At 35.2% G+C, this 14,586-nt stretch overlaps 1 protein-coding gene across 4 annotated transcripts in view; it reads right to left on the reverse strand.

The window, feature by feature from the left end:
- DNAJC24 (DnaJ heat shock protein family (Hsp40) member C24) overlaps positions 1-14,586 on the reverse strand; it is a 45,075-nt gene that overhangs the window by 16,101 nt on the left and 14,388 nt on the right. For all 4 annotated transcript variants that reach the window (XM_050710703.1, XM_035549999.2, XM_050710702.1 and 1 more), the window contains exon 3: positions 4,546-4,684. In XM_050710703.1, coding sequence (XP_050566660.1) covers positions 4,546-4,684 — 139 coding nt within the window. The remainder of the gene's footprint in view (positions 1-4,545; positions 4,685-14,586) is intronic.

Here is a 14,586-nt window from a genome sequence, read left to right on the forward strand (position 1 = left end):
CCGACAACAAGAGGTGAAAGAATTCTGCAGCTCCATTGTCTCAACTGCAGGATCTAAGAAAACACTGGCAGACTCATCAGAGAGGTTTATGAGCCTGCAATTCAAAGAGATTAAAAGGAAAAATCTACTGAGATTCTTTCAGGCTACAGAACAACATTAAATAACTATTAGCGGCATGGTTCAGTAAAGCTTTACTAGAGCCCTTGCTGGGTCATTCAGAAATTGTAAAAGGGGAAAGGTATTTAAGTTTTACTTGAGGATACAATAAATATTTCTTGGGCTATTTAAGGCTGAGTTTTAGGAAGGGGCTTGCAAACAGTAAATGGAAATTTAACCCCTTTAACAATTTATGGTAATAGTAAAGATGGTCACAGTACCTGAAAGGCTCTTCTAACTATTTGTTGTATATTCTTAGGATTGATTTAAAAAGAAAAAATCATTACAAAAGTTATATATTATCAAGTGCAAATTCATCATAGTACTCAAACCTTGGATATTTACAGAAGTTCCCTTTTTTTCTTAATAGCCCATTTATTTTTAAACAATAACTGAAGTTTGAGTCTCTTATGTAAAATAAAATAAGCATGCTTTAATCTGAAATTATAAAAACTTTAAGAATTTTAATAACAAAAAAAAAGTTTGTCCAAAAAACAGTTTCACTTATAGCCAGCGTAGATTAGAATTGACTCCAAAGTTAATTGCAGTAAAAGGGTTGTGTTCCAGCATGAGGTGAGGTCTACAGCCATAAAATCCATGGCTAGAGAAGAATATATAGTTATGTCACTAAGGAGTATGACCTGGCACACTGAAAGGCCCAAATTAACAGCCATGCTAACAGCTTAGTTTTGGTCTGTAAGTATGTTTTAAGAAGAAATTTTCTTAACAAGAAACAATTAAAATGTACTGGGTTAATTTTTTTCCCCTTGTAATAAGGTAGTCAAGGTGTTCAGTTGTCATTTCTGCTAGCTATTAAAAGCGTTTTTGTAGGCTTTTGTCTTTCTTTTCCGGCTTATTATTGTAGTGGATTTATAAGCTATTCTTCTGGCATCTTGTTTTACCAAATTATGTAAGATATCTTGATGTCTAATGCAGCATCATCCCTTTATAGCAGGAGGGAATTGCAGAGTAAAGGGAAAGTAACCATTTCCAAAACAGTCAGTTTCCTGTAGTAGGAGAAGAACAGAAAGGAGCAAGAGAAGTAGCAGCTAGCTTCTCTTTAGCTCCGTTTTTCACTTAATGTATAACCACACCTATGCAAGATGATGGAATCCATAATATTTTTCTAAAAGTATAATTCAAAAAATTGAAAATCAAAAGGAGGTACATGTTCAGATGAGAAAACATCCATTGGTGATTACATCCTCTGCCCTAGTAATACTTACTGTTTATAGACACCTCTGTCCATCATCACATATGAAAACACATTATGTAGTATAGAACCTTGCCATATGTGGAAAAAACATTAGATTCTTAAATTTCTCCACTTTTGAGATTGCATCTGATGTCTTTCGTCTATTTTGGGGCTCCCTGGTACAAAGCGCTAACTTACAGGATTAAGTCTGGTCGACTACCCATATGGTCAAAGGCTCGGAAACAGCATACAAGCAGAAGCCAAGTTTATTTGTGTTTTCCACGGCTGCCATCATTGTCTAAAACTGCCTAGTAGGAAGGCATAGAAAAAGACTTCTCAGAAGAATGCAAAGCAATGACAGAAGTTGCAAAGAGTCCTTATATCCACCTCGGTAAAAACAAACAAGCAAGCAACAACAACCATTTTCCTTATATTATGAGGTGTTCAAATACTGGAATGGCTGTCACAGAACAGCTGTGGAATCTCTATCCATAGAGGTAACCAAATTAGACCAGAGAAGGTCTGAGCAACTAACTGATCTGTGCCAACTTTGAGCAGGAGATAGATAAAGATGATCTGTGAGTTTCTGCAAAAAGTTTTTTGTTCTTTCAAACTGTGACGCAAGCATGTACTTTCAAGGGCTCAAATGACTTCTGCCATGACAAACTGCAAAACAATTTGTTTCCAAACTAAATTCAGTGAAAAATATTTGGTAATTATTATTGTCAGACTTGACTTTAACTGTATATTCATCTTTTCAAAATGGAATACCAAGCAAAGAATGGAAAATCTATTGAGGGAAAAAAAGCCCATAGGTAAACTGTGATGCAACTTTTTTTCCATCCCCCAAAGACTATTGTGATACTTTCACAGAAAAGCAGTATTAAGATAAGAAAGCACACATTTCCTCGTTATTCTCAAAGACTCAAAAAAGAAAAAGAAAACAAAAACCATATAGCACCACAGAGTTTAAGCTTCTCAGAACTTCTCTGGCCACTGAATTCCTGAGATAAGTAATTAACAGTTATTTCATGTAACACGGGAAAGGACATGCAAATAAAAATCTACGCAATGGGAAAAAAGACTACAGTGCAAAGAACTTCTTCCAGACTGGCAGCCACACACACATGCACACTGGCATCCTTCACATGCTGCTTCCTAGGCTTTGCAGTCTTACTAACTTGCTGTATTATCTCTCTCATCACTATGCCCCTTAGCTGCTGTCTCAGTTCCTTTGTTTCTGTGAGCCTTTACAGCAGTGTCTACGAATTTGTCTAGAATCATGACTTCAGAAGCAACTTGACAGGCATTCAGAGAACGAGATTTTATTTCACCATCACCTTGCTGCTAGGGAACATGCTGCAGAGAATGCATCGACACTGCACATGCATGTTATGCGACTGGCTTCATTTAAAACACTGGATCTTCTTTGAATAGGACCTTCTATATTAAAATATATCCATCCCATTACCTTACTATTTCCAAACGTGTAGTTTTCGTTATTTACACAGTTGTGTGTTGTTGCTGTGTTTTTTTTTTTCCAACATTCTTGAGTTGGCTTTTAAAAGAACTTGTCTGGATGCAAAAGAATCTCAGTCAATACAGATAGCCTTCAAAATACTGTAAAATAAAATTGTGAAAACTAACCTACAGCAACATCCTTAAATACCATGGGTAAACAAAGTAGTTTATTAAATCTTCATGTAATCCTCTTTACCTCAATGGATTAACGTGACCCAAGTAAATTAGAACATCATGGTCTGCATTAAAACTTTAGGTAAAATTTACTATATACATAAAAGACTTATAACTTAGTATTTAATATTTCAGTTTTTCTATGCATATATAATTTATGAAAATGGAAGACAGCCGATACTGCAATGCTAGAAGTACAATAGCATTGTTCTGGCATCACATGCGGTATTTAAAAAATAAGTTTGAGGTAAGTTATTTCAGTTTGATCCATCATACTGTTTATATCAGAAATTAGCACAAAATCCAATTTTTTCCTTTCTTCTTAACTATTTTTTCAATATATATATATATTTTTTTACCCCTTCCGCTCCCTTTTCCAATACCCACACAAAGCCTGAAATACAAGATTATTTAACTAGAGAATTCATACTGGGTATATACAGTTATATATCACCCTTTTTATCCTGTAGTGATGCATATCTACCAGAATGACTAAGCCTTTGTCTCTCAAACTTCTGGTATCCGCAGTGGCAGGGGAGTTAAAAATCAGCACAAGAGAAAAAGGTCTGATGGTGTGCCAATGTACAATGGAAGAGAATTCAATAACAAGCTGCAGAGACAGTGGGCTTTTATCAGACACATTCAAAAGTGGTGGTAGCTACACGTCAATGCTGGACCAGAGTGTGTTACTGCAGAGTGCGACTGAGTGTTTTCCCCACAGGCAATACACTATTATTGACTCCCCCCATTAACATGTAGGGTGGATATACATTTATTGAAGGTTCTAATGGAAGGCTGAGGGACTCCTATCCTGAGGCCAGAGCAGAAAGACAGCCTATCACTTCATGTAATGGTAGCCCATGTGTGACAGACCTGACCTACATTTCCCCCCTTTCCTTCTCACAACAGCCTGTCACTGTTTTAAGAAGCTATTTTCTGAGAGGTATAAAAATAAATGCATGCTAGAGCTGCCTAGTTAACGTGTTATATTGGAATATTATTTATAAACCTGCTTTAAAAAGACTAGTTTAGACTACACATGAATTATGAAAGCTACCTTAACACACACAACCAGAATGTGCCTTAATGATTCTGTAGTGCTTATAAATCCATACACATTGAACGCTAAACTGAATAATACCTATATCTAAAATACTGCAGTGAAATGTAGTGTAAGACTTAGATTTAAGAAGTTAACACATAATGAAGCTGCCTTAATAAAATGAGTTAAGGTCTGTAATTAGTATAAATTCCATATTCAAACTATTAGGAATAACGCCACCTAATGTTTTGTTGGAAGTAATTCAGTGTTTTCACTAGATAATGTATGTGTAGCAAAAGCTATAAATAATGGATCCACGTTTGAAAGTAGGACAAGAGTGAAAGAAACATTTGGTTCAGCAACAAACAGCATTTTAAAATACCATCTCACTACTACTCCCAGACCCTGCTTATTTAAAGAGCTGGTGCCACTACAGCGCTCCTTGGCAGGAACCTACCACGCTGCTGCAGGTCATACTCTTTTTTTGTCTCTTCGTTCCCTAGAATTTTCCACGCTTGATCAATTTCGATGAACCTCTGCACACGCTCCTCCACTTCTCCTGCTGGCACATCTGCCTTCTGTTTGTCTGGATGATACTGCCAATCAAAAAAAAAATTTGAAAAAGTTGAGGGGAGTGGAAGTGAGGAGGGTGGGAGAGGAGCAATCAATAATGCATTTGATATTCAGCTAAAAGGACATTGAAAAGGAAGAAGGTTTGAGCTAAGGTGCCAAAGGAAGGGAGACGATGATGCTGGGCACAAGAGAAAACTGCCGATTTACCACTGAAATGGCAACAAAACCACCAGTGGCACAAATGTCACCACATACGCTGATGGCATTTTCTGGATAATTTGCTGATGAAATCATTGGTCTTATGGACAATTTACCTAGAGAGAGGATTACTGCCACAAACAGAATCAGGTACATCCAGAGGACTATGACACAGGAACAAGAGCAGATGTTGTAGGTGCTAACATCTCTTGTAATATTACATGTAGCTGATTTAAACAACACCACCAATGTTTAGTTAAGGTTACTACAAATAAATTGAATGTTGTATTACATGTACAAAGTTTTTTTTTTTTTTTTTTTTAACTTTAAACAGTAAAAAATAATACACGATCTAATGTAATTTATAATACATATAATTCTACTTTTGAAAGTATGCCTCAACATCTTTAATTTCTTCCAGTTCAGTGAATCAATAGCCCTTCCAAATATTTAAAGTCATGGATCACCGGCTACAAAAATTGTGTCATTTTAGTTAAGAAATCATTATTCAAGGACATAACTGCAAGCAAGGCCATGGTAACACTTTTTAAAAAACATTTGTAACTACTGGTTCTGAATGGAGCATTTTGTCTTCTTTTTGGTTCAAATGTCTACTGAAAAGTAACCCTCAAAACTCTATCTTCCTTCGGGTTTAATTAATCTCCAATGATTTTACTTTTGTTAACTATATTTTAAATTGCTCAGCATAAGAGATCGATAATTGTGAAAAAGCATTCAAATCAGCAAGTTGCAATAATGTCAGACCCCTCAGCTGTTAACGTGTTACAAATCACGATATTCCCTATTCTGGAGCTCTAACGTCTGCCTCTTATAGTAACATTATATTGGGCCTTAAATTGTACAGAAAATTTTTAAGAATTGGAACACCTGTTACAGAAGTGTTTGGCTGATTTCTGATTGGCCAAATTCCTTTGTTTTAGTTTATAATTCATTCTCGAAAGAAAGGAATACTAACACTGTGTGTACTTTATAAGACAAAATTTGAATGGAGTCCAGTTGGGCTCTAATGTACGTAACTACCATTTGCACTGACTGGATAAATCCCTCATTCAACAAGAAGAAGCTGTACCTAAGAGCTAAATGTTCATGTTTGATTTCACTTTTTTCCCCACGTATCTCCGTATCTTTTTCCATATACACCTGAGCATATGTGCAACCTACAAGCTCAAGTACAAAGTATGTACACAAATGTGTATTTTTGGCCCACCAGATGAGTAAGGACCCTTGAAGTTACCGCTGCATTGAAGACTAGCTTGCAACTTGCTGAAGATATGACTGAAGCACAGTTGTGACCTGAGAGTTTCTCTCATAGGTATCCCCCTTCTTATCTCCACGACTGAAGGTGACAAAATACTAAGGCACAGATGAATCAAAGATTTTTGGTCATTGTATTTAGTATTCTAAATAGTCAATTAGAAAAGAGTAATTATACCTTTCATTGATAGGCACTAAATTTAGTGTTCTGTCATGCACCATGTAGTACTGTTAAAGCTATTTAAAAGCATTATTTCTTTTTCAAATCCATTTTTCTCAAACCGTAGCTTTTCCATTTGTATTTTAATAACATTTTGAACATTGGTGGTTGACTCTATATCACATGTGTGAGTTGTTTTTTTTTTTAAACCAATGCTTAATACACATATGCAGCAAAACAGATCACATTAAAGACTTACATGATTTGCTTTTAGAAATGTTATTTCTTTTAACATATATGTTTGAGGTGTGTTTGAGCAGTTATTCCTCATAGGAATACTTTATCTAAAAAATTGTTACTTCAAAAATTCTGTTGCTATTATTTCAAATTTTGATTCAACCAAATATTTTAGGGTTAATTTTAACACCCTAGAAAGAAAAGTTATATGGCTGCTGCATAGTTCTCTGCATTTGAACGATGCAGGCAACATTGCCCTACAAGCTTCTACCCAAAAGGATTTTTGACATCACTGCATAGGCCTATTCAAGGACTGTTGTACCAGACTTAGTACCACTGAAACTTAATTAGCTTGATATGAATAGTGGTGCCACAAAACCATTGCTCCTATTATTATATGTTTGGATTGGCCACAAGACCACACCTTCTTGGATCTATTTCTTACAGATAGATGAAAACATGACTGATTGCCCAAAACAGCACTAAGATTACAAGCTCCTCTGCTGCCAAGAATGTTGAGAAAATACACCCACAAAACTGCTTACACTTTTCATTTGCTACACCAACGCTTTCACTGACTGAAAAACCATTTTGGACTGTGTTGGGTATAGTTACTGAAAAAACAGTAAGCCACAAATATCATAAAAATGCTTTGGAAAAATAATAATGAATGTAGAGAAGGCTATTCAGTTCATTCCTTAAATGAAGAAAGCATTAAGATTTATTACTCTTCAGATTTGTCCTCTAGCTTCTTTCCTATAAATTTGGAAAATTTAGTATTTGTTGCATGTGACTTTTACATTCAAACAAGTACAATTTCATGTAACTGATAACTACATTGTAGGGGATCTACTAATTAAATCTCCATGCTCTCTGAGAGTATTTTATCCTCCTTATTAGAGCTATTACTCTATTACCATCTGATGCCTTTAGTATCCTTTCCATTTGCACTAAGAAAAGTCCTCAAACCTCTGCTATTATACTTTAAAGCTTTTATTTTTCTTTCCAGTGTTTCATCTGAATCTGTTATGGACCTGTTCTCATTGACTCCCTTTTCCTACTCTCCAGTTTGTATACTGAAATACAAGAACACTTCCATCTACAGCAAAAATCCATTCTTGTTTCAGCTACCTGTACAATTCTCCTTTCACGTCTAAGGCAACAAATGACATGTCCTCTTTTCCAGCTGTTTCAGACCCTGTTTCAGGCAGATCAGACACTAACCACGGAGAACACCCTGTCAAAGTTTCAACCGCCCTACTAATACCTGAAGTTTACAGAATGTTCTCCATCAATACTTCAGATCTTAATCAACCATACTCTTCTGTGGCATCTTCTCCCATTCTTGGTTGTCATATTCATGCTTCTAGTTCTTCCACCCGTCTCTCCAATTTACCCTTCAGACCAGCTGACTCAACAGCTGCCAGGAGTTTTATTTTGAGGGAGGTTAAATACAATGCATGTTTCTGATGGTCTTATTTAGCTTTATTTCTACATTAATCTCAGTTGCAAACATATACAAACTATACGATGAAAACAGACAAGACTGTTTTCTACTCGACCAGTCTCTTACTCAGACTGAACTATTGCTCATCTCTCCTTCTATGCATCCAGTTGTAGGTTCTTACTCAAAATGTTAGTGCCTACCAATGTCTGCTGCAATATCTCTTCTCAAAATCTGTGCAAATTATCTTCCTGTCATTCGTACTTGCCACCTAGGCACTATTTTCAGCTGTATTACTGCACTTAGGCAATGTTTGTCTTTCTAGCTGTATATGTGTAACATTTTTAAGGAGCAGTATTTCCATAAAAATAGCTTTTTGCTGATCATTCGTGTCTTGATTTTTGAACAGTTTTCTTTTGGAACACAGTAGTAGTTTTTTGTTTTGTTTTACTAACATGTTACTACTTAATAGGATGTTATAAAAACAAGCAAGGATGTTTTCCCAAGCCTGACAGAGGGAGGGAAAAAAAAGAAGGTTGGAAGCTAGCTTTCCTCTTCATACCTTTACTAGTTGAATTTCTTAACTCATTTTTACTGCTAAACACTATCTGTCTGGAATTTGTATTGCTTTACAGAATGATGCATTCTAGTTACTGTTAAAAATAAAGCAATCGAAATATATTACTTGATCTTTTAACTATTAGGAAAACATTATACACATATGCAATAGTGCTCACTCCCCTGATGTTTATCCTTAAATGTCACATGGTGATAGTACTTCCTGGGGACTCTGGCTCTTGATGTAGGAGTTAAAAGGTGTTTTTTTTTTTTTTTTTTTTAAAATCACTGAGAGAGTCTTAAAAAAAAAACATGAACCTCAAAGCTGGAGTTCAGTTGAAAAACTTCAAGTATGTTGAAGACTTGATCAAATCGTTGGTGCTGCACAGAAACTGAAAAGCAGGCTAATACAAATTTAGGCTCATATACTTTTCAATTACAGTATCATTACTTTACCTTTCTAGGTACCTGGCAGTACTGAACTGTCTTATTGTTAATATTCATCAAACTATACATTTGAGCAGTTTGGGTGCAGTGGATAACAGCATTTCCCCTGGCAAACTGCTCTGATCAGACTGTAGCTACATAAACATCCAAATGTTTAAAAATTGTTCACAGAAAATCCTAGTTAAGTAAACAAATTTTATTTCACTGAAGTAATCTACTGCCTTCGATACCTATCGTAGAAAAAAACAGGCATAATCAAACTTTTTTGTCTCAGTATAAACGGGTTAAAGTCATGTTCAATGAGTTATTAACTGAGAGACACTGAAAACTGTGCAGGTTCAATCATATATTGAAATGGGCTCATAAACTACTTGTCTACTGCCTTCTTACCAATTCTTGCAACTAATAGATGCATTGCTTTACATTATTAGCCAATGTCTTCAGAACAATAGTAGCAACTTTTGCTTTTACATTACAATAATATAAACAAGTTCAACCAGCAAGTAAAACAATTCCCAAATTTAAACTGTGTGACCTTTCTGTGTACTCTCTCTCAAGCCCTGTTATTTTTACACCGTGTACAACATACATAGTTTTCACCCACATAACTTATATAAGGAACCTATAGCACATGCAACTTCTACAGTCTTTATTTCTGCCTACTTTATAGTCTGTGATGTTTGGTTCCTTTTGCACTTTAAGAACTGCAACATTAATCCCTGGGCTACATGGAAGTTAATAAAGAACACTTGGTCAATAACTGTAAGGATATTACATCTGAATAACCACACCAACAGACCTTAAGAACCCTCATTCCACAAGATAAGAAACTGAGATAGCTGGCTGAGTTTTGGTTGAGCAAATCAAGCACCACAGATGACGAATGAAGGTCCCTATCCTCCTAACACTTGTACAAGTTGCTTAACTTCATGCAATAAATGTAATAGGGTTGATTGATTTTAATCAAATTCAAATTAGCAAGCAGAAAACTTCTAGTTAAATCAATTTAATGTACATTCTTTATTGGCACTAATGAATTTACTCTTCAAAAGAAATTTACAGCACCCAGTGAGAATCAACTTAATACAACAATTTATTGGGAAGGGAGGGGTGAGGCGTACAGCCATAGGTTTTATGCTGAACTGTAATCTCTTGCTAAACTGTGGAATACATGATAACTACACTGCATAATATAGCCAAACTTGTATTCATAACTAGTTTTCTATATGAAAAGAGGGTGATGCTTAGAAAAGATTAAAAAATACTATTTCTTCTCATCTATTACTTACTACATTACCATGATTACTTGCCCTGTATATAAAGGACATTCATCTTAAAATCCAAAGATGTAGCACGTCCCCAATTCCATACATCAAAACAGGAAGCTTTATCTTCTACTAAAACTACTACTACGACCAGATTTTTATTTAAGTTACGGAAAAATGCTTTAATTTACTGCTATGCATTTAACGGACAACTAAGACACACACATGGGTATACAGCTTTTAAATAAGCCTACCTAAAGTGCAAGCTTTATATTTTTCAGACTAAGGCAAATGAAATAGATCAGCATCAATTTTTCCAGGCTGAAATATGGAGTATTCTCTACTGATTTGCTACTGCTTTGTCTTTCCTACTTTTCAATAGGTCAAGAAAAGCTGTCAAACGTTTGGAAAAATCTGCAGCAGCAAATAAAAACTAACGTTAGAAGGATGAAATGGATATTACATTAAATCTTGACCTTCTCCCCCAAGAATAATTTCAGCAAAGTATTTTCAGACCTTTTAATTTGTTGTGTGTCTTTTAGATTTTATTTTTTTGATAAGGAGACTATAATTAAGGTTCTAAAATTCAAAACTAAAGACTGACACAGAACAATGATGAAAACACGACAGCTGAAAAAAACTGAAAAGTTTTCAGATTATTTTGGACTTACTATCATTACCACTGGTATTACCACCACTAAGCAGTCATTGCTACTAACAGTTACAGCATAGTAAATTTCTAAACTATCAGATTTATTAAAGATTTTTAACTTTGATATTATCTACAGCTTGTGAAATCACTTTGATACATTTATTGGCACGTCTTGAATTCCTGCTTTATTTCAGTAGAGGATGTGTGTCTATATTTCAGTAACAGATGTATTTAAAGCTAAATATGTACCTGAAGTTCTTGAGTGATTCAAGTTGTACGATTTTAAAGGGATTACTTACATGTGTTCAAATACTTTTGCACTTTTGCAGGAACTACATCTAATAACTAAATCTAAGCTGTAAATAAGAGAATGATATAATATTAACATCTAAAATTAAGTTACTATCTCTTAGCATCTTTCTCCTATTTTTCTACATTTGACATATAGTAGTAGCTATTACAGATCTACAGCCTGACAATATTTATTCAACATAATGCATCCAGAAATAAGATTTCCAGCAAAGTATGAATTATTTGTTGTTGTGTTACTGTAAATGTAAGGAAGACATAGTCTTCATGACCCATGCTACAACTACAATACCTCCTGGAACTTGGAAAAATATCTGTATTAAAAAACAATCAGTGGTGAAAGACACTTGTTAATAGTCAGGAAGAACTCAACCCAAACTTTCCAGAGAGCACTGCTCCACATCTGGTGAAGCTACCATTTCTTGTGAATGACATAATTGAATTAAAACTGCAAACAGAAGAAGAAAAAGTCAAGAAATGTGTGTAAAGGGCTTGCTGGATTAACACTGCAAGAATGAATGTCACTGTGGATTAGTATTGGATACTATGAGGTATCAATGCTACACATCACTGTACATGTGGACATGAGTTGGATACTATGCTTTTCAGGTTAGGAAAAAATACAAGGCCTCTGCCTTGGGGAGGGCCTCAGGGGAACGGTGGAAGCAGTTGGAGAAGAAAAACCCAAGCCACTATTTTCAAATAATATGGCCAGATTCATAGCTAGGAATCCAACAAAAAGAGATTTTGACTACTGACTGGAATTGTACAAATCAATACCAAGCCCTTTTTAAAAAACACATTATCAGTATTTGGAGAGTGCAATTGATCTATTCTTGTATCAAAAGCTCAGTACTGAAAAGCCAGTATATTCAAATTTCTGAGTCGGAATTCCCTCTCAGCATCAATGAGGCAGTTTATTTAGTTAAATAGTTAAATATCAGAACTTTTTTTTATTCCATGATACAAAATACTTTAAAAAAAAAAAGGCAAAATGCATAAATATAACAGGAAGCCTAACATGAACTGTCTTGGTCTATATCAAGTTTAGAAACAAACAGAAGTGTTGCAGTAAAAGACAAAATGCAGAAGTCATTATCAGTATTTTTGCCCCTTATAATACAACTAAGTGCAAGAATTGTAACAAAAGAACAGGAAAAAAATGCAGCGATAACATGAACATAAAAATATCAAAATTGCCAACTAAGTTTACAAGCATTTCTCATACAAATGTTTTACAGAACTTTTATACACTATTAACTGTAACTATTATTACCTACAGGTTAGGCTAATGAGGTCAGGACACGAACTGTCAAGTGTTCCTATCTGACAAAAGTATTCGTAGGTCCATGTAAATTTGTCTTAGACTACAGTGCTCATCGTAAGACTTCACATCATATTAAAAGAAAGCTGCAAGATGGTCAACATTAAGAAAAATCTTAAGGAGATGCATTCTATTTAGTTTCCCACTGTAGTCTGTAAATTCTTGCTACGTGTCCCTGCCTTTAAAAAAATCACAGTAAATTTAATGCCAGACTGTTCTTAGGAGGAAAGTCTTTTACTCCTACTTACAATATAAGCAGTAAATACCAGTTTTTGTACTGGGACTTGCCAGTAAGTCTCACCCCTGACACAGAGTGTCTGTTCATACCCAGTTTTTGGACGCACTTCCACAAATGCCAACAAAGGGACCAATTAATGAAAACTTTCTTGATACATTCCCAGTGGATGTATGTCCGCCTTGCAGAAGGTACTTTGACAACATTCATCTCACATAGGCCAAATGGTTGCTCTGTGGTAGCAATTAAGACACCACCAGCCTTGGCTAGATTTAAACCAACAACCAAATCTGTGTAGGTCTGACCAAATGCTCACAGAAATCAAGACAGATTAACTTCTAAAGAAGGGCTGGATTGGTTCATATAACTCCATCACTTTCTCTTGTTACCTATACACTATGTGGACAGACTTGTTAGAAAGAAATTACAGTTCTTAAAATACAATTCCTTAATCTGGCCACATGACCACGAAACAATATGGCACATTGATATTGTGTAGATTTGTATTCAACTTTTTATTTTGTCTTTCCTCAAAAAGTAAGTGTTCAAGATTGATAACTAATTCCCAAAGCTTTGGAATCAAGTTTGGACAATTAAGCTCAGTGCAGTATCCTTCCTCCTTCTAAAATCAGCTTGAAATGAGAAGAGTTTTGTTGCTTCTAATACTTTGATCCACCAGAACCTATCTAAAAGTCTCTTACCTTTGAAAATTAGATGAATGCAATAGCTAGTGGAAAAACCTTGCTTGTGTGGCAAGGTCACATGGACTTCGGGTTTTTGACAAAGGGTTCCCTTCTTGAAATCTTTATCCTTTGACCAGTCACACTTTAAATTGCCTAAGCCCTACAGCTCATGATTATTATCACAAAACAAGGCATTCTGAGAGCTCAACAGATTTATATTTCAAGCTCTCCAAGATACTAAATTTGTGCATCTGAAATTCTACAGCCTAACACAGTATAGGAGAGTGGGTCCTCCTCCCCAGCCCAGCCCCAGAAAAACGGTAAATATCCAGTTATGTACTATGACATAAGGTTTGTGGCAGTATTTTTGAGCAAATTATAGAGTATGTATTGAAAGTTCCAGACCAGCTGATAAAACATCGAAATACAAAGCAGAACAGTTTCACTGCTGGACATAGCACAAAAAAGGAACCATATAATGCAATTTAATCACTCCAGGAACTATATAATTACATATAAAGTTAACACTTATGTTAACTTTTACATACATTCTCACACTGAATAGTTTAAGCCACAAATACCTATCACCATATAATAAAGACGTGTATTCCATATTAACTACACCATGTATATGACGGCTATATTTGAGCAATCAAGTACACCAGCTCCAAAAGATCATTTACTCTAGTCATAGGCATGATGTGCTGAGTAGAATGCTAGCTGTTACGCTTTATGGCTGAACTCTTTCCTGAGGAATCCATTCTGTGATGGATTTAAATCAGAACACAGTGATACTGAATTATGCAACTGTTTATTAAACTGGAATTTGAAGTTTTGTTTAATAAATTTAAGAAAAGCTGATGTTTTATCCACCTTTGTTGGTCAGGAGAAAAGCTAATAAACATACGCTTGGCTCCCACCCTGTGGCACTCACTGAAAGGTCACAGAAAGAAGCCATTTTCCAACTTTGCCATCCAATACCATTAAATTAGGTCAAGATGAAAAACAAACTTCCATGTTTTACAATGATCTAAATGATTTATTCATGAAAAGTATTGGAAAAAAGAAAGCAGCTTATTTCAGTAGAACAGAGAAACTTTAACTGCAGGAAAAATAAACATTTTGAAAGAAATGTTTT

Source organism: Cygnus atratus, chromosome 5 (genome assembly GCF_013377495.2).
Source record: "Cygnus atratus isolate AKBS03 ecotype Queensland, Australia chromosome 5, CAtr_DNAZoo_HiC_assembly, whole genome shotgun sequence".
Taxonomy (NCBI): Eukaryota; Metazoa; Chordata; class Aves; order Anseriformes; family Anatidae; genus Cygnus; species Cygnus atratus.